This window comes from Ictalurus punctatus, chromosome 14, assembly GCF_001660625.3.
Source record: "Ictalurus punctatus breed USDA103 chromosome 14, Coco_2.0, whole genome shotgun sequence".
Lineage (NCBI taxonomy): Eukaryota > Metazoa > Chordata > Actinopteri > Siluriformes > Ictaluridae > Ictalurus > Ictalurus punctatus.
Window position 1 is genome coordinate 17237472 of NC_030429.2, and position 26542 is coordinate 17264013.

General features: G+C 35.6%; 1 protein-coding gene across 1 annotated transcript in view; it reads left to right on the top strand.

Annotated features, from left to right (window-relative positions):
- The window catches only part of grm8b (glutamate receptor, metabotropic 8b), a 146093-nt gene that overhangs the window by 78436 nt on the left and 41115 nt on the right, over positions 1-26542 (top strand). The window contains exon 4 of the mRNA XM_017484743.3: positions 25988-26123. Coding sequence (XP_017340232.1) covers positions 25988-26123 — 136 coding nt within the window. The remainder of the gene's footprint in view (positions 1-25987; positions 26124-26542) is intronic.

The following is a 26542-nucleotide window of genomic DNA, read 5'->3' on the forward strand; positions in this document are numbered from 1 at the left end:
TTCTGGTACACCATTTGCCATATAGCGCTTTTATCCAAAGCGCTTTATACTGTGTCTCATTCACCCATTCACACACACCAATGGTAGCAGAGCTGCCACGCAAGGCGCTAACTTGCCATCGGGAGCAACTTGGGGTTCAGTGTCTTGCCCAAGGACACTTCGGCATGTGGAGTCAGTGGAGTCATGTGGGCTGGGAATCGAACCGTCAACCCTACGATTAGTGGACAACCCGCTCTACCACCTGAACCACAGCCGCCCCATAACACCTAATATAAACTGCTCCAGCTATTTTTTGCTTTCAATTCCATCATAATCAAATATCCTCAGCATTTTGTCATATTACATTAGTATGTTCACAACATCTACCAATACTGTGGACTATCAATTTAAATGAATAGGTTAAAAACAAAGCACTAATGAAAACATCTGTTCACACAGAATACAATCTCATTTCACTGGAACTGCTCCAAAGTATCTCAGTGTCAATACATTTTGGTGGAGAAATTAAACATTGATTATTTTCTAGTGTAAGGCTGAAAGGTCTCATAACTAATTTTTTTTGTCAAGAAAGCAATTTACATTAAAAAAAAAACAAACTTTCCTTCTACACATCAACTGAATTATTTACACTAAAAGTTGTAATGTTGCTGAGTCGATCTGATACTTTTGATAGGAGGTGTCAGCATCTCTATGTCTCCTGCTTTGTTTTCTTGGGATTGTGAGTTTTAGGTGCACATAGTGTGTCAGCTAGAATGAATTTGTTCTAGATATAACTGCACAAATTAATTCCTTTAGAACTTAAGACCTATCACAACTGTGGATAGAATAGACAACATCATTATACATGCTTATCTTTTTTTCTGCTACAAGGTAAATTTTATCAAAGCTTTTGCTATTTCCATCCTGCTTATCTCACCAGAAGTGCAACAATAGAGTCATCTCTTAGCCGAACCGTCTCATGAATACTGCATTTGTGTTATTGTGCATGCATTTAAAATGAACCGGAGACAATGATGAGGATTTCAGCATTACCATTTTTATAAGAAGGGAAAGGTGTCTCATCTTGCAGCATGACTTTGCTGTGCATTCAACACATACAGCACCAACCTGATCAGGACAGCAAACGATCAGCAGTGTTGTCTTACACACATGAGTCATGTGTCAGGTTCAAGCACAACGGGTCACAGACGCAGTGCTCAAAACTCATAAACAGACCTCTGTTCCGTCTTCGCTTATAGCCGCTGCTGAGCATTTCCATCACGCATTACTTGAAATATTCAGTAGATGGTGACATTATGAGGGACCTCATCCATCACAAAGCTCGGTTTGGGTGAATGCAGTGAAGAAATTGAGAACTTTTAAATATTACTATTAGAAAAGATAGCAATAGGCCTACTTGTCATGCTGCACCTGTATGTAAATGCCATAAGTCTGTATTCATATCTAAGTTAAATATCTGCATGCTCTATGGGCATTACTGTACAATAGCAAAAGTTGTGTGTGATTGTATACTATGTTAAATGATTGAAAAGGTTAATTGAATCTGGTGGACTGTGTAGCCTGTAGCAATATACTGTGACAGGAATCTAGGCCTTTTCTGGCATTTATCAGGATGTATAAAAACTGAACGAACAAGCTGCCACTAATTATTTTCACTACAGTTTGCTATTGTTTCTGTTCCTTTTCATTCACTGGCACATGGTGCATAGTTGATCATTTCTTGTCAGTCCCAAAATCATTCTTATTTTTAAAAAGACTGTTAATCAGGCAAATCTGCTGTACCATTAGACTTGTCTGCAATTTGGGTAAAAGGGGAAATACTTCAAATGTAACTCATTCTTTTCCTAAGAAATAAAAAGGTTACTATCGTTCAAGCTTTTGTACCAACATCGATGTCTGCTTCCAAGCTTGATTCACTCTGCTTGCTTCAAGTAAGTCAGCTAAATTAGACAACCTTGACAATACAATAATACTATAGCATTCAGTTCGATTATATAAAACTCTGGATCTCTTGTGAGGGAATAAGGGCACAAGAGAGAGTGACACAGCTGGGAATTTTTAAATGGTAAATACAAAAATACAAGGTTGCCAATGTGTTCAATTTGAGATATTTTCAATATTTTACTGTTGCACTGTAACTAAAGACAGCAGTTTAGTTGCATAAAAGGTTCTCAGGTTAGCAGGTTTTCTGTAGAGAAAACAAAAAGTGTGAAAGCACCCTAAGTAGGCCACTGTTAACAATGCATGGGTGTTAACCATTCCTTGTTAACTGCTCATTTTCTCTACCTCTTGTTCTGCAGCTGATGCTTAACCATGCCCCTGCTGCTACATTTCTACAGCTCCAGCTGTATTCATTCTGTTCGAGTCATTTTTGTCTTTGTGAGTTCATACTTGTGGATTGCAAACTTGATGTTCTTGTATGAATGAACACTTTGTCCTCTGTATTAATGTCATGGTACAACCATTAAATAAATTATTTCCTTAAATTACTTTAGATTTGACACTGACATGTTCATACACCAGTCAGATACAGTGCACATATACTACAGTTGCAGGAGGGACCCATGATCTGTCTAGACTAAATTGTTGTAGCAGTCATGGTTCATAAACCATTATTGCAGTGGAACCATGGCCTTGTAAATAGTAAATGATTATGTCTTATACTGTGTGATCCTCAGTCCATGCTGTCAAATAATTTACACTTAGAACATTGCCAAGTCGGAAGGGACCTGCAGAAAACCTGCTGAAATAGCCATGTTAAATGTGCAAAATGTGATTTCAGCGATTGCTACACTGTGGCAACATTTTCTAGATGTGAAAAAATCTATTTGAAAAATTAGGCAAGAATGTCACCATTGGACATTTGCTTCATCTAGAGATGATGCGTGGTAGTCTTGGAAGGTGATGTTGAACCCACTTAATCTTAATCAGAAGTTATTTTTAAATAATTTTAAATAAATTTAAATCAAAATAAAGCAGCAGCTAGTCACACTAAGGGCACATAGAAGTGTAGAGATAAGCTTTTAAATAACAGAATAACTACATAATTGATTGTTTGTTATCTTTTTACTGTGTTAATTTACCACCAAAATAGTAATAAATAAACAGTAATAAATATACTGATTTTGACAAAAGTGTAATTTTTAGTCTTATCAGATCACATGTGTCTGCTTTTTCATACGTTTATTTACTACCCAGTCCTATTTGGACAAATATAGCAATTTAACAAACATAGCATTTAAAAATATACTGTATATTACCATTTGATTGCATTTCTAATAAATGTTAATAGTTCATATTAATATAGGCCTAATATTATTTCATTTATTTTTAAAATGCTATATAACAAATATATATATATATATATATATATATATATATATATATATATATATATATATATATATATATATATATATATATATATATAATTATACTTACACCTTTACTCTGTGCACTTTGCTTCTTCTGGAACTCAATTAATGGCTCTTGTATGGTAGTGTATTATTCTCTGCTTGATATATCGCTTTGCTTGTATTTTTCTCATTTGTAATTCTGATGGTAATGCTTTGGATAAAAGCACCTGCTAAGTGAATAAATTTAAATATATATATATATATATATATATATATATATATATATATATATATATATATATATATATATGTATGTATATGTATGTATATGTATGTATATGTATATATTATGTGAATGATTTTTACTTTACAACTTTATTTTTCTTTGATATTTTCTGTGATAATCTTGATTGCTAGTTTTATAAGTATTTAACTCAAGAATGCTTTCAGATCTTTATAGCTATAATTCTGACATACAAACAAGTTGTAGGAATTACTCAAGTAGGGTTTTTCAGCAAAATATGCACTACTCAAGTGTAACTCTGTACTATCGAGTTTCTGTGGGAGGATGAGGGCACGGGGTTAAAACAAAAACCCCAACTTAAAGCTGTATGACAAGATAAATGGCAATAGGAGTTTAACATGACAGTAGCTATATCGAAGACTGATGTCACATCTTGATAATAAAAATAACCATTTAAAAGTTGGCCAAAAAAACTATGGCTTTCATATAAATTACAGAACATTCATAAAAATGTAATAGTATGACTCGATGGTGTGCAAGTACAGAACTGTCTTACCGACGAAGAAGCCGAAGAAGATGCAAGAACCCACCATTTTAGTTAGAGTGCATAAGTGACATCCCTGAAATAAAATACTCACTGCTAATAAATCCTTCTGCCTACACACATAAACAAGGTGTCCTTTGGAAGCACCAGATTCAAAATTACACATTAAATAAGTGTATTTATTATGTTGCTATTTTTTGATGACACTGAAATGCAAGCATATATTCTAAATGATCAGTTTAATTCTCTGTATTGTTAATCTTTTGTTAGTTTGTCTCTTCCCTGCAAATGATAATCCACTAATTGATAGTCCATTGTATTTATTTTGCACCTGACATATATATATATATATATATATATATACAGAAACGCACACACACACACACACACACACACACACACACATATATATATATATATATATATATATATATATATATATATATATATATATATATATATATATATATATGTATATATATATATATATATATATGTATGTATGTATGTATGTATGTATGTATGTATTCTTGACCTCTTATTCAAATAGCTAAGTGCCCCGTTATTGAGCTGTATTATCATTGTCATTGTATTATCATACTGACCACAAAAAAAGACAAGTGGTACTCAATACTTAATCAATCTGCAGGAACATTAACATTTTTGAGCACAATTGTTGCCTTATTCCCCCAAAACAAAAAATAAATAAAATTTTTTTAATAATCCATACTTACTATAAGTATGTGAATGCTATTTCTGTGACTTTGACATTACTTATTTAAAAAGAGTATACTGTTTAAAATGAGAACTTTTTATTATTTAGCTTTAAAGAAGTATTTGTTGCAGTGCCCAAATCACCAAATACCTTACATTTCACACAAGTGAAAACGTGCTTTAGCGAGTTTACAAAAAGTGTGTGAACGGCTTAAAGACATAACTACTGGCTCTCTTTCTTCTCAGTGATGAGCGGGTGTCAGAAACGGGAAGTTGTGCAGCGCCACCTTGTGTACCGGGGTATTTCTGCTTTTAAATAAACGGCATTTACTGTCAGGGAGTGAATTTACACTTTCATTCAGCGCGTCGCCCGAGTTTAACGCCCATTTAACGAGCTGCAAAAACATCCCAGTGTGAACAGGCGCTTAATCAGTCCTGAAAGAGAAAAAGTGATCAGAGAACATGATTTAATGGTCTCCCTCCAAGTTAACATAACAAATGTGTGTGTGGTTATGATGAGAAAACCTGAATTGTGAACACCACACCACAATTATGCAATGTTATTTAACACCCACTTAAACACACTGCATACAATTAAAGACAAAATTATTCAGTTGCATTCTTATCACAGAATACAGAGAAAACATTCATCTCTAGTCCAGATTGCTTTTTAACATACCACTATCATGGAGGCATTGTGCTTCAAATAACTGGCAAGATATACATAACTTTAACCCTTTCATGCATAGTGGTCACTACAGTGAACAGCTATTCAAAAGACTTTTTCTGGCTATTATAAGGATTTCAATAGAATAACTGCATAACAGCCACTAGAGTGGACACTAATTCTACGTTTGAATGCATGTAGTCCACTGGAGTTGACGCTTCAATAACTTTTTGATAAATGTATGTAAAAGTAAAATGAAGGATATATAAGACCTTATATACCTTCTTAGTAATTTGATTTATATGCCTTATTAATTTATATATATACAGTGAGGGAAAAAAGTATTTGATCCCCTGCTGATTTTGTACGTTTGCCCACTGACAAAGAAATGATCAGTCTATAATTTTAATGGTAGTTGTATTTGAACAGTGAGAGACAGAATAACAACAAAAAAATCCAGAAAAACGCATGTCAAAAATTTTATAAATTAATTTGCATTTTAATGAGGGAAAAAAGTATTTGACCCCCTCTCAATCAGAAAGATTTCTGGCTCCCAGGTGTCTTTTATACAGGTAACGAGCTGAGATTAGGAGCACACTCTTAAAGGGAGTGCTCCTAATATCAGTTTGTTACCTGTATAAAAGACACCTGTCCACAGAAGCAATCAATCAATCAGATTCCAAACTCTCTACCATGGCCAAGACCAAAGAGCTCTCCAAGGATGTCAGGGACAAGACTGTAGACCTACACAAGTCTGGAATGGGCTACAAGACCATTGCCAAGCAGCTTGGTGAGAAGGGGACAACAGTTGGTGCGATTATTCGCAAATGGAAGAAACACAAAAGAACTGACAATCTCCCTCGGCCTGGGGCTCCATGCAAGATCTCACCTCGTGGAGTTGCATTGATCATGAGAACAGTGAGGAATCAGCCCAGAACTACACGGGAGGATCTTCTCAATGATCTCAAGGCAGCTGGGACCATAGTCACCAAGAAAACAATTGGTAACACACTACGCCGTGAAGGACGGAAATCCTGCAGCGCGCGCAAGGTCCGCTGCTCAAGAAAGCACATATACATGCCCATCTGAAGTTTGCCAATGAACATCTGAATGATTCAGAGGACAACTGGGTGAAAGTGTTGAGGTCAGATGAGACCAAAATGGAGCTCTTTGGCATCAACTCAACTCGCCGTGTTTGGAGGAGGAGGAATGCTGCCTATGACCCCTGGAACACCATCCCCACCGTCAAACATGGAGGTGGAAACATTATGCTTTGGGGTTTTTTTTCTGCTAAGGGGACAGGACAACTTCACCGCATCAAAGGGACGATGGATGGGGCCATGTACCGTCAAATCTTGGGTGAAAACCTCCTTCCCTCAGACAGGGCATTGAAAATGGGTCGTGGATGGGTATTCCAGCATGACAATGACCCAAAACACACGGCCAAGGCAACAAAGTGGCTCAAGAAGAAGCACATTAAGGTCCTGGAGTGACCTAGCCAGTCTCCAGACCTTAATCCCATAGAAAATCTGTGGAGGGAGCTGAAGGTTCAAGTTGCCAAACGTCAGCCTCGAAACCTTAATGATTTGGAGAAGATCTGCAAAGAGGAGTGGGACAGAATCCCTCCTGAGATGTGTGCAAACCTGGTGGCCAACTACAAGAAACGTCTGACCTCTGTGACTGCCAACAAGGGTTTTTAAACCAAGTACTAAGTCATGTTTTGCAGAGGGGTCAAATACTTATTTCCCTCATTAAAATGCAAATCAATTTATAACATTTTTGACGTGCGTTTTTCTGGATTTTCTTGATGTTATTCTGTCTCTCACTGTTCAAATAAATCTACCATTAAAGTTATAGACGGATCATTTCTTTGTCAGTGGGCAAACGTACAAAATCAGCAGGGGATCAAATACTTTTTTCCCTCACTGTATATATATATATATATATATATATATATATATATATATATATATATATATATATATATATATATATATGTATGTGTGTGTGTATATATATATATATATATATATATATATATAATTAATTTGACTTATATACCAATAATACTTTTATGCCTAAAGAAGAGTAAAAACGCAAAGAGAAAAAAAAATCCTTGAAGTATATATTGTGTAGTAGTACAAAAGTGTAATAGGTTATCCTTGGGCCCCTATGCAAAGCTTTAGGACTGGGTCTGGTGCACAACACAGTGTTTATCAGCAAAAACTGATGTGATTTTTCAGTTTCTGTCTTAATTAATACTTTTTTAAAATACCAATGTATTTGGGTCCTGAGGGACCGCAGTCAAAAGCACTCAATTATGCCTATGCAGTTTTAATAAATAGAACTATTTATTGAGTTAATGTTTCCCATAGGTCATATTTTCAAGTGTCACACACTATCGGGGGGGGGGGGGGGGGGGGGGGGATTTCATAATAAAATGTTTTATGACTATCAAATTAAATGCTTATGTTCTATTATACAAGATAAGACTGTAAAATTGTGTGTCATGCATATGATTGACATGCAGTCAGAGCATGATCAGGCCTTGTTCTGAATGTGGGAAAAAGCATAGAGATGAAGGTAGCAAATATTCGCTCCTCTTGTCACATGCCAGTATGCCCTGAGCATAGCATGAGCCAAATCGTGTGCTATTACTGCCTGTAGTGTGTGGTGTTCATAGTTCAATGTAAACACCATTCATTTTACATTATGTAAAAATTGAAAAGTCTAAATTTGAATTACATTTATTCAACCTTTATTTTGACAGGGGGTCATACTGTGACCAAGGTCTCTATCTACTTTTGTACTGAAAGTAGATATAAAATAAATCAAAATAAAAAACTGTTGAAGTTTGAAGGACTGTGGGTTTATTTCAATAATTTTATATTAGGCTCAAAATGACCCGGGTTGGTTTCACCATATAAATATAACACAAATAATGTTTGCTTGAACTTACTGAAAACCGAACGATACCAGAATCAAAAGATGTTAAATAAGCTTTTAAGTACTACTGTAGATTGTACTTGGTATAAAAGCTGCAATTTGTATTAAAGAAAAGTATATATTTTCATTTTACACAATATACAAATTAACTGTAACTTTCCTAAAATAATAATAATCTGTTTTTTTCCCCCCAGACAACATTAATTACATAACTAATAATATTTTAAGAAGATGTTTATTACAGTAATTTATTCTTGGGGTCCCCAGGGACACCAGTTTTTAGTCCTTGTATGTTAAATATGTTGGTAGGATGAGGGTTAATGAAAATCCTGTATGTTCAGAAAATATTTTGTATCCTGTGAGAGCTCTTGAATTAGTATAACTTAAGGAGACTTTTAGTGTTGTAAATCTCAACTGATAGGCTTCAAATCCTATAATTGGTCATTAATTACTGCAATTTTATATACACTGTCAAGTTATATAGGTTATTAATTTCAATTACATATGTAAATGTAATACTTTTTATGAAAAACAGTCACTTCATATTAAGAGCATTAATTAAAGAAATATAAAATATGAAAGAAATATATTAATAATAAAAGAAAGCAAGCATATAAATTGCTTCCATTTGTCCCAGCATCTTTTTTTAACGCTGCTCAACACATTAGAGCCAGCACTAAGTGACCCATAAGTGATCGATCTGGTATGTCTAAATCTGCAATGTGCTGTGTACTCCCTAGTGCAGTGGTTCTCAAACCTTTTCAGCGTGAGGCCCCCCTTGTAAATGGTCTGCACTTATATAGCGCTTTTTTAACATTAGCGGTTAAGTGCGTTACACCGTTTCTCATTCACCCATTCACACACCAATGACAGCAGAGCTGCCACTCAAGGTGCTAGCCTGCCATCAGGAGCAACTTGGGGTTCATGTCTTGCCCAAGGACACTTCGGCATGTGGAGCATGTGGGCCGGTGATCGATCCGCCAACCCTACGATTAGTGGACAACCTGAGCCACAACCGCCCCTTGTGTAGGCTGCATTGATTGTGCTCTCCTCATTTTTTCACGCTAAACGCTTCTGTATTAACTTTCTCAGCCAAGAGACTATGTCCTCTATCTAAACCTTATTTTAAATAGTCTTAGGTTTTATCAGCGTGTGGCTAACAGTACATTAGTATATCAATGGATGTCTCTGTTTGATGTGTGTCTTAGTGTGCTGTGTATAATTGATTTAATTTATTTATATTTATCATTTTTATGTACATCATAATCCAAATGTTGACAATCCAAACATACAGGTAAAAATTTTTTTGAAATAAAGTTCTATAATTTCTGTGTGATTCCCCTGGTGCAATCTGGTAGCCCCTAAGTTTGAGAACCACTGCCCTAGTGCGCTGTGTGCCATCATCGGGCATCCAGAATACATCAGGGTTCCTTACGACACATGCCAACCTGCTTTCCAACATGGCATCAGAGGGGGTGCATTGGGTTTTGAGAGGCTGAAGAGTGTTTTGTGGGTTGAGAGACTTCTTGGTCACCAAGACACTTAAAAGAATAACACAGTGTGTGAGGTGCTGAATGATCATCTGTGTAGATATAATTTTCCTCAGTTTTCAAAAAAAGTTTTTTTCTTTTGAAAAAAAACAATTTCTTATCACCTCACTTAATTCACATGTAATTCTGCAATTTATCTGCAGTTTTTGGCCTCTTCAGGTGCTGTTACTCTGTTAAATAATACCTTTTATTGGCATAGATGTGGGTTAAAATAACTTCCACTTCTGCCACTACTGAAATTCCTGCTCTTTCAGCATTTTATCCTTAATTTGTCCTTTCAGCTCTTTGTGAACTTTTCCTTTTATGGAGTTTTGTTGATGTCACTAAATAGAAATGAGCTGTTGCATGTACACACTTTACACGTTAAAGGTAATAGATATACATCAACATATGCATGAGTATATGAAAAAAAAAAAAAAAAGATTTTTTTGGAAATCCAGTCAGGAATTTTTAGTTCAGTTTGGCGTACAAAAACATTTAAAAATATTACAAACAAAAAATTTAAATATGAAAAAAATAGGGTGGTGCCGACTATGATCATTTTGTTTAATTATTTTAATATTTTAATTATAATTTCAGAAGACATAATTTGGAAATATGTCCAAATCATCCTTCATGATGTGTATATTATTCTTTCTGATGTTCACAGATTTTTCATGTAGTTTCATTTAAATGTATTTTATTGGCTAGCCTTCTTTTAGCAAGGAAAAACAAAATTGATTGTCCACATTCTTCCTGTGAGATTTTAAGACAAAAGAGAATTATTTTGTAACTGCAAAATCAGTACAATTTATGAGTCATTCACTTGCAGCTTTTGACTATAAATGCCACATTCATAACACTTTGGATTGGCACAATTGGAACATCAAACTTACAACCGCGCTCTTGTATTGTTGCTCAGCAACCACCATCAGCATGCAAGGTGACTCAAACCTGTGCTAACACAAGCTATTTATCTGAACCTGACCTTGAGTTTATCTCAGGAAAAGAGCAAAATATGCTGTATAGTTTTACAGAAACAATGCAGCAAGATTGTATAACGGATAAAGTAAAAGTTAAAGTTACCTGATAAAAAGAAAAGGAAAGGAAACTAGCCCACTTAACTAACAGGCTTTAAGTACAGCTGAACGATAAAAATGTGATTCTAAGAATGTGGCTGACTAATTGTAGATGTTGTGTTGTTTTGGTCAAAAAGTTATTAACCCATATCAAAGATCACATTTTTGCATTTTTAAAAAGAGACTTTCTTAGTGTTTCTATAACACAATTTGTGGAAAATGACATATGAATTCAGTTTGTGATCTTACTAAATAAGCAATGCAATGGGACTGGCCTGCCATCTAAGGTGTATTCCTGCCTTACACCCGGTGTTCCTGGTAAAGACTCCAAATCCACTGTGACTCTGACAAGGATAAAGTGCCTACCGAAGATGAATCAATTAATGTTGCTAAGTAAGCCCTTTGGCTTTGGACCAGTCATGTTCAACATTAGAGGAGGATGTTGTATCTTCAGACTGAATTTGCTTGCTACATTAGTTAAATACACTTTCAAAAAAAATTGCTGACAGGAAAGGTTCTTTAGAGTAATACTTTATATTCTGAATGATGGTGCTTTAACTCTAAAGAATCTTTTCTGGCAATATATAATATATATTATTATATTATTATATATTACTATACATTATTCATTATGTATATTATACATATAACTTGTTGATAATGTAGATAATGATAGTTTGATAAATAGTTAAATAAAAAATAGCTAGAACTGGTGTGGTACGTTGAGATAGGTTTAACTACTGTTACAGAAATCACTGATAAACCAGGGGTGGAAAGTCATGAACTGCATGTACTCTTTTTTACAGTACTTGAGAACAGGGTTTACTGTAATGGTGCTTTTTTTTTAGTACAATTAAATCGTAGAATGTTTACTTTTAATTGAGGTTTGTAAAAACAAAATATTCAACTTTGCATCATTCATGTTTAATCACCATTACAGAGTAAAAAATGCATTTAACTGTTAACGACTGTTAAAACACCATTAAAAGACAGTTTGTACAAATTTAACCCTTTCATACATAGTGGTCACTACAGTGGACAGCTATACAAAAGCCATTTTCTGGCTATTGCACAGATTTCAATAGAATTACTGCATAACAGCCACTAGAGTGGACATTAATTCTTTTGAACGCATTCAGTCCACTGCAGTATGTAAAATTAAAATGAAGGTAAAACAATATTTTTTTAATTAAAAAAATCGTTGATCACGATTTCATAATTTATACATGTCAGATAGTATGTGAACACAGGGGCTGTTACAAATATGAATGCCTGATCCTATTATACTCAACATCAACATGAAACTTAGAAGTCTTTATTTTATTTATTTATTGTTATTTTTTTTTAAAAACCATGGTAGTGAGCTTAACTGTGGCATTAATGCAGCATCATATCTGCCAAAGTGTTGTGTTGTAGTTCGTTTTCCCAGACATATTGTAACAGTTCCTGTCTCCTGTGCTACAATAGGTTCTTATATCAGTTCTTATTTACAATCAGTCCACTGATTGAATATTCAAAAAATTGTTCATATAATCATAGGGACAGTAGCAAAAGAAATTACATGTTTTTTTTTTGTTTTTTTTTGGTGCCAAAAATATTCTGCCAAAAACGTTTTCTGTATATTTGTTCTGAAATGGACTGGGAAATAATCATTCAGAAAATGCAGTACAAGCTGATCATATGTAAGGGTGGTAACATTAACAAAGTTCACTTGTGGGTGCACTAGTAGCTTATTCACTTCAGTCTCACCAAATGCACTCATCAGTTGCAGCTTATGCTATCCAGTTTGCTAACATGAACTACACTCTACAGGATTTCCCAGAAGATTACAATTTTACGACAGTAGATCTAATTCAATTATCCAATTTAACACAACCCCCAGGGGGATAATGTTTTACACAGTATCCTTCAACATTGATTATTTTGCTAAGTTCCTGGTAGTAGTAAGCTAATTAACTTGGCTGCTATTTTTTTCATCCAATAAAGACGTTTAGCAAGCAATGTTGTTCAAATGTCTGATGTCAATCTGTTAAAACATAGCCTGTTAGTATATCTAACCTGTTTCCTCATCTAGATACACTATATGTCCAAATGTATGTGAATACCTGTCCACATCACATCCAAATGTGTTTGTTAGAATAGCCTCTACTCTTCTGTGGGGATTTGCCCATTGAGCCACAAGAGCATTAGTGAGGTCAGGCACTGATGTCAGGCTATCAGGTGTTCTGTGGAGTTGAGGTCATGGCTCTGTTCAGGCCACTCGAGTTCTTCCACACCAACCTTGACAAACCATGTCTTTATGGACTACAGTTTGTTCTAAACAATTCTGTGCTAGAACATTTTGAGGAAAGCCCACATAGACTAAGCTGCAGTCGTAAGTGAGTGCATGGTGCCCTGAAAATGGTGTCCATATGATTTGGGTCTACCATGACCCTGGCCAGGATAAAGCGGTGAATCAAAGTAATAACAAATAACTAACAACTTATGTATCCAAGCTCATTCCCTTAAAGTTCTCTTCTGTTTCCTATTGGTTCAACAAGTTTTGAAAAAAATTCCAGTTATTTTAAATTATTATTCTTCACTCAACCAATTACCAAACTTAAAATAAATAAATAAATAATAAATAATTATATATATATATATATATATATATATATATATATATATATATATATATATATATATATATATATATATATGTTACATTATGTTAGCAAACAAAATTCAAGTAGTGTTTTTTTTGTTGTCGTTTTTTTTCCCCATAAATTTGAATGGTCTGGCAGGAAAGTAACCTAGGTGTCTGAGGATATTTTTGAATGGAAATAGCCATTTGCTTTTGAAAATGCATGAAAGTAAAAATTTCACACAATTATTTATACTTGAGTCAAGTAGAAATTTCTTCAAAATCCACTTCAGTGTAGTAATAAAGTATTTCTACTCTGTTAATTTACATGGCAAATATAATACTTTATTCTAAATAGTCTAACGTTTTGCCAGCATATGAAATTAAAAAGTGCATGGTTTGGAATGCATTTGGCACGAATTTACATGACAGATTTTTCCAACTTTTCCAACAGAGCATGAAATAAATAAAGGAAATTGAGCTTATTGTTCCTTTGGGTGGAAGGGGGGCACAGTGGGTCTATGATTCGATACTGAGCTAGGGTTACTGTCTGTGTGGAGTTTGCATGTTCTCCCTGTGTTCTCAGGGGTTTCCTCTGAGTTCTCTTGCTTTACTCCCACTGTTGAAAAACATTCTGAGAAGTGAATAAGTGTCTGAATGTGTGTGAGCATGGTGTCCTGTGAAGAATTGGCATCCTATTCATGATGCCTCATGCCCAGGAATTCCCAGGATTGGCTCTGGATCCAACATGACCCTGACCAAGATAAATCAGTTATTGAAGATGAATGAAACATGTTCTTTGGTAATTTTTTACAGCAGTATTTCTGTTTTACCATAGTGAACTTCTTAATGTGAAAGTGTTGCACATTCAGCCAAGTAATGCGTCTTGGGTGGCATGCTGGAAAGGCTCAATACCTCTGCTGGAGTTTATTGAAGACACTTTAATTTCGGTGGTGAGGAAAATGTGAGTTTATTTTTCCTGTAGACACAGTGTAACCAGAGATATCAAGCTTGTTAAAGCCAAGAAGAATCACATTATCCTGGTGTCAAAATGTTATAATGTTAAATATTGTTGATATCGCTCTCAGTGATGTATTTGTACCTCCAAAAAAGCACAAGCTTATTTCAGGAAAGGGGAAATATGGTGTTTTCAATCCTTGTACTGTTTTAATAGAAAGTGTTTCATAATTTCAAAAACTTATCTGTCATGCCATGCTGTTTAAAGCTGTTTTGTTGTCATTTGAATAATTATGGAGATATAAGATAGAGGTGTGAATCTTTGGGATGCAGTGAATGAATTTGATTCATTTAATCTCATTATGATTTATTCATTCCACAGAGAATTTTGTCAATTAAAATATTCATTAAACTAAAAACTATATGATTCAGTGATTTGAACCTGTTTAAAAAAATAGTTATTGCTTTTAGTTATAATTCTGTATTTATTTATTTATTTATTTATTTATTTATTTATTTATTTATATTACATTTAATTATGTTATTACCTATTTTATATTGTCATGCCTTAGTCCTATGAGACACTGCACCTCACATGATCACGACACTCACATCACATGACTACTCTGCACCTGATTCACATTTATGTTATTCTGCACTAGTATTCACGCATTGTCTAGCACACGTTGTCTGTCTTTAGCCACTGTCTCACTATGCGTATCATGCTTATATTGTTTAGCCTCACTGTTTCTTGTTCATGTTTCATAGTCCTTGTGTTTCCTTATTTACACTAGAAATAAACGAATTCCTGCACTTTCATCTGCCTCAACTATTAATTCCTGACATGAATATGCAAACTTGCCTCTCAACCTTCAGTTGAGAAGGCTAAACACTACATGGCATGAATGGTGAGATGCTGACATTATGTGTGATATAATAATGAAGGTAATCGATCTAAAATAACCATGCAGGTTTAAAATAAATCGATATTCTGAATGGCTAACCTTTTATACCTGACTCTTTTTGCATATTGATCTGTGATATACTTGTTAGGTAGTCAGAACACATAGGAGATGGGAAACAATAATAAGACATCAGTACTCTGGTATATCTGAGCAGTATGCTTGTCAGGAGCTGTACTCATTCAGGAATGGAATGTCCGTTCAGCTAATAAAGATCCAGAGCTAATGGTTTCTGCGTGTATGAAATGTCTACCTGTCTCACTTCACAAACCCCTCTGGCAGCATATATGACTCTGTATCATTGTTCTGGGCTGACATGTTTAATCAAGATGATAAGTCTTTGTGCAGTTTCATTAATGACTAGCAGACCCAGTGGTGTGTGGGTGAGGAGAAATTTCTAATATACTTCATGGACTATTTGGCCTGAAAGCACAGTGGCAGTCGTACACAACCCACAGCAAGGACTTTCTTTATTTTATTTGGTACTTAAAGATTGTTTACTTAAAGTGTGAAAGCAGTGAGACCACTGAGCATCTGCTTGAGTGCCAAATAGGTTCATTAAGCATAAGGAAAATTTTCAAACAAGATCTTCTACAAAGTTAAACACTTGAACTGGTGCAGTATGCAAAGCAGGCTTGTTGTCTTCTCCGTACCCAATCTTTGTGATGTTCTTCTGCTTTGGTCTGGCAAACATCTGGGAACCAAGATAATTTGAATGATAAGTTGAAATGTGAATGACCAGGTGGCACGTTGTTGTCTCAGGCTGAATGCCGGTTTCATTATGCCACTAATTTGTTGCACCTGGGTGAGTCGAATAGATAAAATGTGCTGTGCATCACTGGAGCCAATCAAGCAAACAAAGCAATAGCAGCACACTGCATATTAACAGATTTACACTGTGCTACGGAACAATAAATGAAGAAGTTTAATTACAGTTTAATTACACAGACAGCAAACTTATTTCAGTTTGATTTCATTTCACTGATCATTTAGAAAAAAGGTGACAGTATTTAATATTTGAGTGAATTCCAAGAACAGTAGAGCATAGCATCAAAGGCAAGAAAGCAGTCAAACCTTCAGGCTTTTATCAAATCACCTTACGTACATTTGGAATCTGTCAGCTTGTGCATACAGTAAAGCCTTGTTTATATTCTGTCTTTTTTGACCCATTTTTTATGATGGAGAAAAAATGCATAAGAATTCTTTAGTCATGAGTTAAGTCTTAGAACTCCTAATATGACATACTCATCCTCGGCCGAATTTTGTGCTATTGCACCCAGAGACAGTCAAAGACGACAAAGTTCTGGCAATGTAGTCGCTGCTACAATGCAGATCAATAGGAAGATGGCATAAGATGACACAAAACTCATCCCTGCTGAAAAAAAACCCAGTAGAAACCATCATAGAAATTCTATCAGTTTCCACTACAAATACGTTTACAAACCATCAGCTGTTAAAACCATTACCAAATGGTTTCCATTACCTAATAGGACGAATTAAGGACGTAGGTCCTTGATGGTATTCATTAGACATAACATGCAACAAATTACCAATAGAGACTCACAGGGACCATTACAGTTTCCATTACAACCAGTACAATTCCCATTATAACCATTGCAAATTCTATTAGGGTTTCTATTAGTTTTTTTTTCAGCAGGAACGGTACAGTTACAAATATGGTAGTGGCAATGGTGAAACATAAACAAAACACTAATACACAGAAAAAAAAAGAATGTTTTCAGAATGTTTCTGCTGTGAGCCTATTTTCTGGATGGTGCTAATTGGTGACGTAAGCACAGCATAGTAATTGTTTACCATTAGGGGATTTTCATTGTAAATTCTGACATGGAGATAACATGTTATCACACATTCTGTTAGAGAATTCAGGCCAAGGTTTTATTGGGATCATCTCGTATGGTGGGATAAGTAAACCATGATACAGTTTATAACCGAATTAAATTTTAAGAGAGAAAAAAGACAAAGAACTGAGAGAGCAAAATTAATGTCCCCAATATGCTTCTTTTTATTTTGCTATTAACAGTAAAAAAAAAAAAAAAAAAAGGAAAAAGATGGACATTACTTAAAGACATAAGAGATAATTAATATAATGATTACATTTTCATGGTGACAAATGTGTAGAGAAATGTTGTATTGTGAGAATTGCAATGTAGTTTTGTAGTTCTGACAGAAGTTACTGTATTAATCTCTCCTGACCCTGTGAAAATAAAACTTACAGAAGATATGACATTCCTGTCAAGATGGAACTCAACAATGTTTGATTTCAGTCATGTTAGATAAGGACTCTAAGGAAATGCTTCTGTTTTAACCAGATTTAATCAGGCCACCTGTTTTTGTGATTTGAGAGCAATGCACTCTCTTTTGAATGCAAATAGAGGCATGTGGAGTAGGCAAAATTCTGCTTTTTAGAACGTCAATATTTAATGCATGCTGTTATTCTAAATAAGGGACACAAAAAGATGATGAATATGTGGCAAGACATTAATGCCATCCATTTCTGCATTAGCGATATGAATGCATGTTCTGTCATTTTGAGGCTATGAAAGCAGTCCATCCTGTGTGAAAATTGCCTCTACACCCACTCCAACATTTTCTGGGCATGTGTAATGGAGATCAATTACATCGCTAGCTTTTTTTCCAAACATGTGGAGAGGGTAGCTTGTGGCTTGCTTGCGGAAGATGAGAGCAAAAGCTCTCATTTTCTGATCCTACACTTTAAATCACAGGTTTGACACTAGAAAGTGGTTGGAATAAGATATTCTAGCATCTCATTTCTGAGCAACATGGACAAAAAAGCCTCACAGGTTTTCATACTGTAGATTTTAAATACAGTACAGTAGATTTTAATAGTAAATATGATGTAATGTTATGCAGATCTTAGTTTAGTTTAACTTAGTTTAATTTAGTTAGTTTAGTTTGATATTTTCATGAGAAGAATTCTATGCACCATATACAGAGTCTGTGATTCAAAGTCTATATTTACATCATTTACATGGGGAACATTAAACATATTTAAACTTCTGTTATACAGCTACTTAACTCCATTTTTTGGACACTCCATTCAGAATATGCTGATTACCTGCATGTAGTTAATTTCTTCAAGGTTGGAAGATTTTTCTTAAATAGAAGTGTCAGAGACAGGGTTTCTTAATAGTGTCTAGCACTGCCTTTAAACACCCACCTTTTTCTTTTAAGCCTGAAAAAAACCCAATCAGGATATACAATATGTACTGAAGAAGGTCATGTCTGTCCCTGTCCCCCCTTTTATATGATGTAACATGTAAGCAAGAGACAATTATTAAATAAAAAAAAGACTAATATGATTATATATGAATGAACAGATGGCAAGCAGTGAAATAAACATCTAATAGGAATATAGTATATTTCTAATATAGTATATTGCTGATATTGCTAATAGGACTCTAACATATTGTGGTGGTCTAGATGCTATTGAAAAAACCTGTCTCTGAGACTTCTACTCAAAGACAAATCTTGCAAACACAGAAGCTTGAACTACATGCAGGTGATTAGCGTATTCTGAATGGGGCGCCCTGAAAATCGACTTAACCAGCTGTATAACCCAAAGTTTGAGTATGTGTAATATTCTCCACGTAAATATTGACATGTTTTGGACTTTAATCACTGATGCATGAATAAACTTATGCATGAATAATCCTCACATTAACCATTTAAAATGGTTTAACTTAACAATATGGCTTCCATCCTCATTATTCACATTATTTGGCGTTTAATTTTGTTTATAATGTGCTCAGACATTTACTTGAGTGCACAACTTAATGAAGCCACTAAACAGAGCTCATGAAATTATAGGATGTAGACTATAACACTACTTTCGATATTTACAGATTTTTTTTAATGGTGATGTTAATTTGATACACTCGCTTGTACAGAGAACGTGCCCATGATTTAAAGGATGACCGAGCACTCATCTGCTACACTTATTGCATAAGGATAGTTAATCATTTTATCCAATAAAAATGTAGTCCTTGAGAAAAGCAATGTCTCTGATTAAGATGCTGTCTCCTTTAATGTATTTTATGCAGAAAACTTCTTGTTGACATTAATGGATGATTATGATGACAACTTATTAACTAATAAATAGTGACAGGTTTATAATATACAGATCTTGAATGGCATTACATAACTATTTTGAGTGTATATGGATCCCAAAACATACATTTCAGTGGAAATATTGTGGTTAGATCAAACTATCTGACAGTAGCACTGGATTTAATACTGATAAACGCTTGAGCTGATATCACATAAGAAAATAGACTTAAGTTGAAAGTTAGAATCAGGTGTAACTGAGAGATGGCTCTCTTTTACTCCCTCCACACTGAGTGTGTAACTTTGCACAACACTCTGAATAACGCTTGTGCCTGTATTTATGCCTGAGGTCTGAATACAAATGTGTGATATGAAGAATTTATTCTGCATATTTCACTGGTTCCTTGTTGAATACTGGTCCCATTTAAATAACTAAATGATAAATTCCATCACAGAAATGCATTTTCACCACAGCAATTTTCCACAGCAATTATGTGTGCATGGTTAATCTGAGGCAGAAGCAGGCAGAGGTTCGGCTTCACTGTGGCATTAACTTGCTGTCTCTCCAATTCAAAGATGCCAGTCTTCCTCAGCTAATGTTGCGATTTATGATGGCAAACGCTGTGACTTCCTTGCTGGAAAAGTTTTTCAGTGCTACTGTAAGTATAGCTCAGTGTTCTGAGTGAGAAAATGAATAGTAGACTACTTAAGTTCTATTATTGGATGTATTGGATTACTGGAGATATATATATGGACCAAAATGTCCATCATTCATATATATATATATATATATATATATATATATATATATATGAATGATGGACCTTTTGGTTATCATTTAGCAATTTACAAGAAGTTAAAAATCTCCTGTTTCTTGGAAATGGTAACTGCATACATCTTGTGTGCTGTATTTGGATGTAACACATTGCGTGGGCGCGTCCTTCAATATGGAACATGGTTCTATTAAACACAGGAATGTTTGTGTAATCGTTTGATTTTTTTTTAAAATGTTGCATTTATGATGTGGTAAGCGTGTTTGTGTGCTGGCTTATGCAGGTTATGCTAGTGAATGGTTGCTGCGGTTTACATGCTAAACACAAAGCCCTGTTCTCCCACGCTGCCTAACAAGCTTTTGCAAGATGGCTATTTTGTGTGTGCCTGAGAAAGACAAGAGATCATCTTGTAGCACATTTCTTTCTTTTTCAGAAACGAGTCTTGTTTCTGCCACACGATACTATAAAAAACAAGCAAACAACATGCTTGGAGAAACAGAGTAACTGGCAGACGTTTGCCACAGTGACATGTATTGATGTGTGGTTTTGGTCGATAGCGTTGAAATATTTTGCTTCTTATCTGATGACCTTCATCATCACGCAAAACAAGGACACCTCTGTGCATCCCGTGAAATCTTCATGAATCATTTATGTCTGTTAAAGGCAAAAATGATTCAATACTTCCTAGAGTACCAACAGGATAAAACTGTGCAAACTTGTACTTCACTTTTAGAAATTGGAAAAAAGCAAATGTACAGGTGTCCTAAGTTGTCATTGCGCACAATGAGTCATTAAAAATGAAAGATTTTGATTACCATACATGTCATTAATCAGTGATCTATTCGCAAACACATATTACCATGTTCTTGTAATAAAAAAAATCAGTATGGCTTTCCTCATCTTTGCCTCTTTATGTGTTATTATGACTCCTGTAGATTGATTTTGAGTTTTCATGTTATATATTGGATTATTCCTCGCACCTCCAGGGTTGGGGATCTGAATCCCGCCTCCACCCTGTGTGTGTAGAGTTTGCATGTTCTCCACATGCTTCGGGGGCTTCCTCCAGGTACTCCAGCTTCCTCCCCTAGTGCAGAGACATGCAGTGTAGGCTGATTGGCATTTCCAAATCGTCCGTTGTGTGTGAATGTGTGTGCATTTGTGCCCTGCGAATGGGTTCCCACCAAGCCCAGGTTGTCCCCTGCCTTGTGCCCCAGGTCCCCCTGGGACAGGCTCCAGGCTCCCCGTGACCCTGTGTAGGATATGTGGTGAAGAAAATGGATGGATGGATGGATATTAGGTTATGTAAACATAAAGAATGCTTGTTGACTAAATAATCAAGGATATAATATAATATATTAATATCAGCATATTAATCAAAACAGCTCCCAGGTCCTGGGTTTGCTTATTTTTGAGCTTGGGTTACTGTCTGTATGGAGTTTCTGTGCATGTTCTTCTGTGTTCACATGGGTTTCTTCTGGCTTCTCTGCTTTCCTCACTGGTAGACAGACTGTCTACGAAAAATTGCCCCCTAGGTGTGAATGAGTGTCGGAATATAGTTGTGCATGATGTTCAGTGATGAACTGGTGTCCCTCCTGCCTTCACCCAGTTTTCCTGGGATTGGCTTCAGCTCCACTTCGACCCTGACCAGGATGAAGTAGTCACTGAAAGTGTGGGCGTGAGTAATCAGTTAAAGTATTTTTCAACCCTGACTCTCAAACAAGGCACAATTATTTGCCTGCCACTGAATGAGTCATGTTTCCTAATTGCGTGACCCTTAATCAAATTTAGAACTAATCATAACTCATTGAATTGTAAAGCTTGCGACTGTGTGCTCAAGTGTGGACATTGTCAGCTCGTTCAGGCTCATGGGAAATTAGGGGAAACATGCTTGACTTGCGGACGCCAAGATTGGTTCTATTTTTAAGTAGGTTCTTGGTAGGCTCTATGTTTGTAGATAGTTGGCTGTGGCATGCATGCTCATAAAAAACAATATGCCTCCAGCACTGTTGTACATGTTGTGACACTGATATCACTCTGACATATGGCATTGTGTTGGAGCCTTACAGCTACATGTGCACATTTGAGTTACATAAACAGATATAACAGCAGTGACGACTGACAGTCAGGCTTAGGGATGTGTCTTTCAAGTTAAAATAAGTGGGCGAGACATGTAGCAGTAGCTTACCAAGGGCAGCTGAGGACTGGACCACAAGCAGTCCATTCATACAAACTAGATTATACAAATTCTTTTTTGCACAAATCCCAATAGACCATATCACACATCTTAACTGGGTTTATGCTCACCAAACATTACAACTGTAATAGCAACCCTCTTGCTTAATGATGACCGAGACAAAAAAAAGATGAATTACACTGGCAGATGAGCATGCACAGACACACAGATTGGCTGTTATCCTTGAAAGGTGGCTATCTATTCAGTGTAATCACTGGCTGAGAAAAAGCAACCACTAAATGTGCAGTAAAATTGCACTGGAAGAATGAAGAGCTCACAGCTGTTCATTAAATGGACTTGTAACAAGCAAAGATAGGCTTCAGTTGTGAGATGAGGGTTTAAAGCAGACAGCGCAAAGCTAATGGTGTAATCGAGTGTTAGGGAGATGATGGAGAGTTACTGTGGCCTCTTGTTTAACACTGAAGATTGCCCTGTCTCCAGATCAGGGAAGGAATAAAGAAAAAAATAAATAAATAGGAGCAAGTTCCTGAAGAAAATGGAGCAAGAGAGCGTTTCCATTAGTAATATAAATGTAAGAACTAACTACATTTTATATTCCAGACAGTATCTATATTTTATAACTGTTAATTTCGCTGATTATTTTTTAATTTCATTTTATTTCTTTTTTTTGTTTTGCTTTAAGTGGGAAATATTTTTCATTACAAAATGTAATTTGCAAGCACTATTTTTATTCTTTTGACACACTAATAATCGGCTATAATAACAGGCTATAATGCGCTGCTACTGACACAACACGGCGACTTATTGTCATCATGGCCATCTTATTTTCAAACACAAGCCTCATTGGTGCGTAGGCCTAGATTCCCAACATCCCACTCATCTTAATTCACAGCTACAGCTGTTTAAGTTTTTAATTGTTCTGGTTCTGATTAATTTTGTCTTTTAAATCTTGGATAAATACATTTTAAAATGATCATTATCTTTTGTAAATGCCTACAGTTTAAATGGGAATATAGCAGGAAACAAAAGGCTCTAAGTATGAGCATGAACAGCCTCGCCACAGACATTTTGCTGCTCCAGGCAAGAGGTTTGCCACCCCACCTGGCGTGTACGCACATGGCTTCGCTGCAGTGTATTCCACAGAACAGACGGTCAGAATCACAAGCACACACACACACACACACACACACTACAACACATCAGGTGACAAGACCTAAAATCATACAGGGCATAACAGCAAAGTAAAACTGATTAAACAACTGGCAAACAAGTTGAACAGTATACCTAGGTATTTGTCATAATAATATAATATGTGTAATGCTCTTATGTTCTGCTCAGGAGAAGTTTGTGACCAAAGATTTTGTTGTGTCAGGACAACATCATTAACAACATAACAGCAAGAGGCTATCACACTTGACTATTGCTATAGGCTATGTTAATTTTTAAATTGACCCCATAACAGGCAGTTGAGAGTTGACAGCACACAGTCTAGCAGCTCGTTGTGAGCATTTTTAGACATACCTTTGTTCAGCTGTGTGTGTTCCCAGTGATATTAATCAGTGTTGCCAGGTTTTGGCAAATTTCCAGCCCAACTTCATCTTAAAAACCACACAAAAGACCTGAAACCAATATATATATATATATATATATATATATATATATATATATATATATATATATATATATATATATATATACAATTTATTTATTTGGTTTTTTTTCCTCAACCTTTGTGTACACACATTATCCACTCCATAGTCCTTTACCTTTCACAGTCTATGAAATATATCATGCAATAGAAATGGTTCTGTACATCATAGAAAAACTGTGTGCACTTAGACTTTGCCTTTGTCTGTGGGAAATTTATTAGATTTAGTTCTGATTATAAGATCTGAGTGGCCATGGAATTTATTTAAGCCTAGTTTACTTTGGAAACTCTGGATTAAAAGTGCTCTCCACTGCTGCTCCACTGAACTCCCCAGCCCCAGTGGTCCAGAAGGTGTACCACATAATAAAAACTCTATGGAACTAACGCTTGCACAACATCAAGAAAGGCAAACAAATCAATGGTTTATATTTATCAATAGCAACATTTAAAAAAAATAATTGGATACTCAAAAGAGGTAATTACTATTTAATAATTCAGTGGAGTTTAAAATGTATGGAATTGTGATTGAGGACTTTATAACATTACACGACCTGTTAGTAAGTCCCAGTACTTGCATGCTCTTTTACTACACACTCAAAAGTATGTGCTTTTTCTTCACAAAAAGAGGACACACTTTTAGTCCATAGTATAAATATGCCAACTGGGATGCAGGTTTTTATAGGGGAACTAATCAGCGGAACACAAGACAGGTGTGCACAAATGCAGGAAATAAGTGGGACAACAAAGGAAGAAGTTAAAAATTAAGGGTTCCCTCTAGTGGCTTGGTGGTGGACTTTCCATGGTGGACGTAGCATCATATATGTAAATTAATATATAAAAATATTTCAACAAAAGGCAGCACAATCTTCTTCATATACAGTGTCATTGGAAAGTGATATAGCAGTACTAATTTTCTAACTTTTGTGAGATTCATTACGATTTCCTTACATAAGCATCCATATAGATTGTTTGTTTGATACAAAAAGTATAGTAACTGGGATATTTGTCGCACTCTTATTTATATGGATATGCTGCATTTAAATGCTGTGATGGATATCTGAGAATGTTCTCTGTATGTTAAAAAGTTTTATAGTAGAGTTTCAGTCTGCCAGAATTGCATTATTTTGTGTAAATTGGGAGAGTTATGTTCCCAAACACCTTGGGCAAGGTGGCATTATCAGATGTTATTTGAATCTAATCACTTTTTTTCTGGATAGCAAAGATAACAACATATATGTTTGTTCTTCTTTCTCTGTATCTAATTTGGATTGCTTGGTGTCCTTGTCATGATGGAATCAGACTTTGAGTTTGTCTCTGTTCCTTTTTCTCCTTCTCGTTCTCATCTCACGTCTCCTTCCCGTCTCTTTGTCTTTCTCTGTCTCTGTTTCTATGTCTCTTTCATCCTTTCTTCCTGTCTGTGGCTGTCACTCTCTACGCCTCTCATCTTACACAATTTCATTCTCAACATTCCATTATCTCCCCTTCTCTCTTCCTCCTACACTCCCTCACAACCTTCTGTCTGCCTTCACTCTCACTTTCCTGTGCACATCACTCTCTCTCATTTACCCACTCTTTCTGTTCTCTTGTGTCTCTCTCTCTCTCTCTCTCTCTCTCTCTCTCTCTCTCTCCTTCTCTTCCTATCTCCTCTGTCTCTTTCTCCCTCAGGTGGTGTGTGCATTGCACAATCTCTGAAGATCCCCAGAGAACCCAGACCTGGAGAGTTCGACAAGATCATCTCACGACTGCTTGAGACTCCCAATGCTCGGGCCATTATCATGTTCGCAAATGAGGATGACATCAGGTACACCTCTCAGTTAATGTATTCCCGTTCCTTAAATCTGGCTTCAGTTATTGGGCAGCAATCTACTGCAGACATGGTTAATAATGTGGGCTCAATATTTGAAATCTTAATATTAAAGATACACATGGCCCAGAGAGGGATATGTGTGGAGAAACATGAGATGTTTACAAACAATTACAAACAAAAACAGTTATCAAGAATTGAGTCCGACACTTAATATTAATATGAGAGTTAAACGTAATATTAAAAGGAGCTACCTAATATTGTGTAGGTCCCCCTTGTACCACCAAATCAGCTCTAACCCATCGAGGCATGGACTCCTCAATACCTCTGAAAGTATGCTGTGGTATCTGGCATCAAAGATGTTAGCAGCAGATCCTTTAAGTCCTGTAAATTGAGAATTGGGGCCTCTATGATTC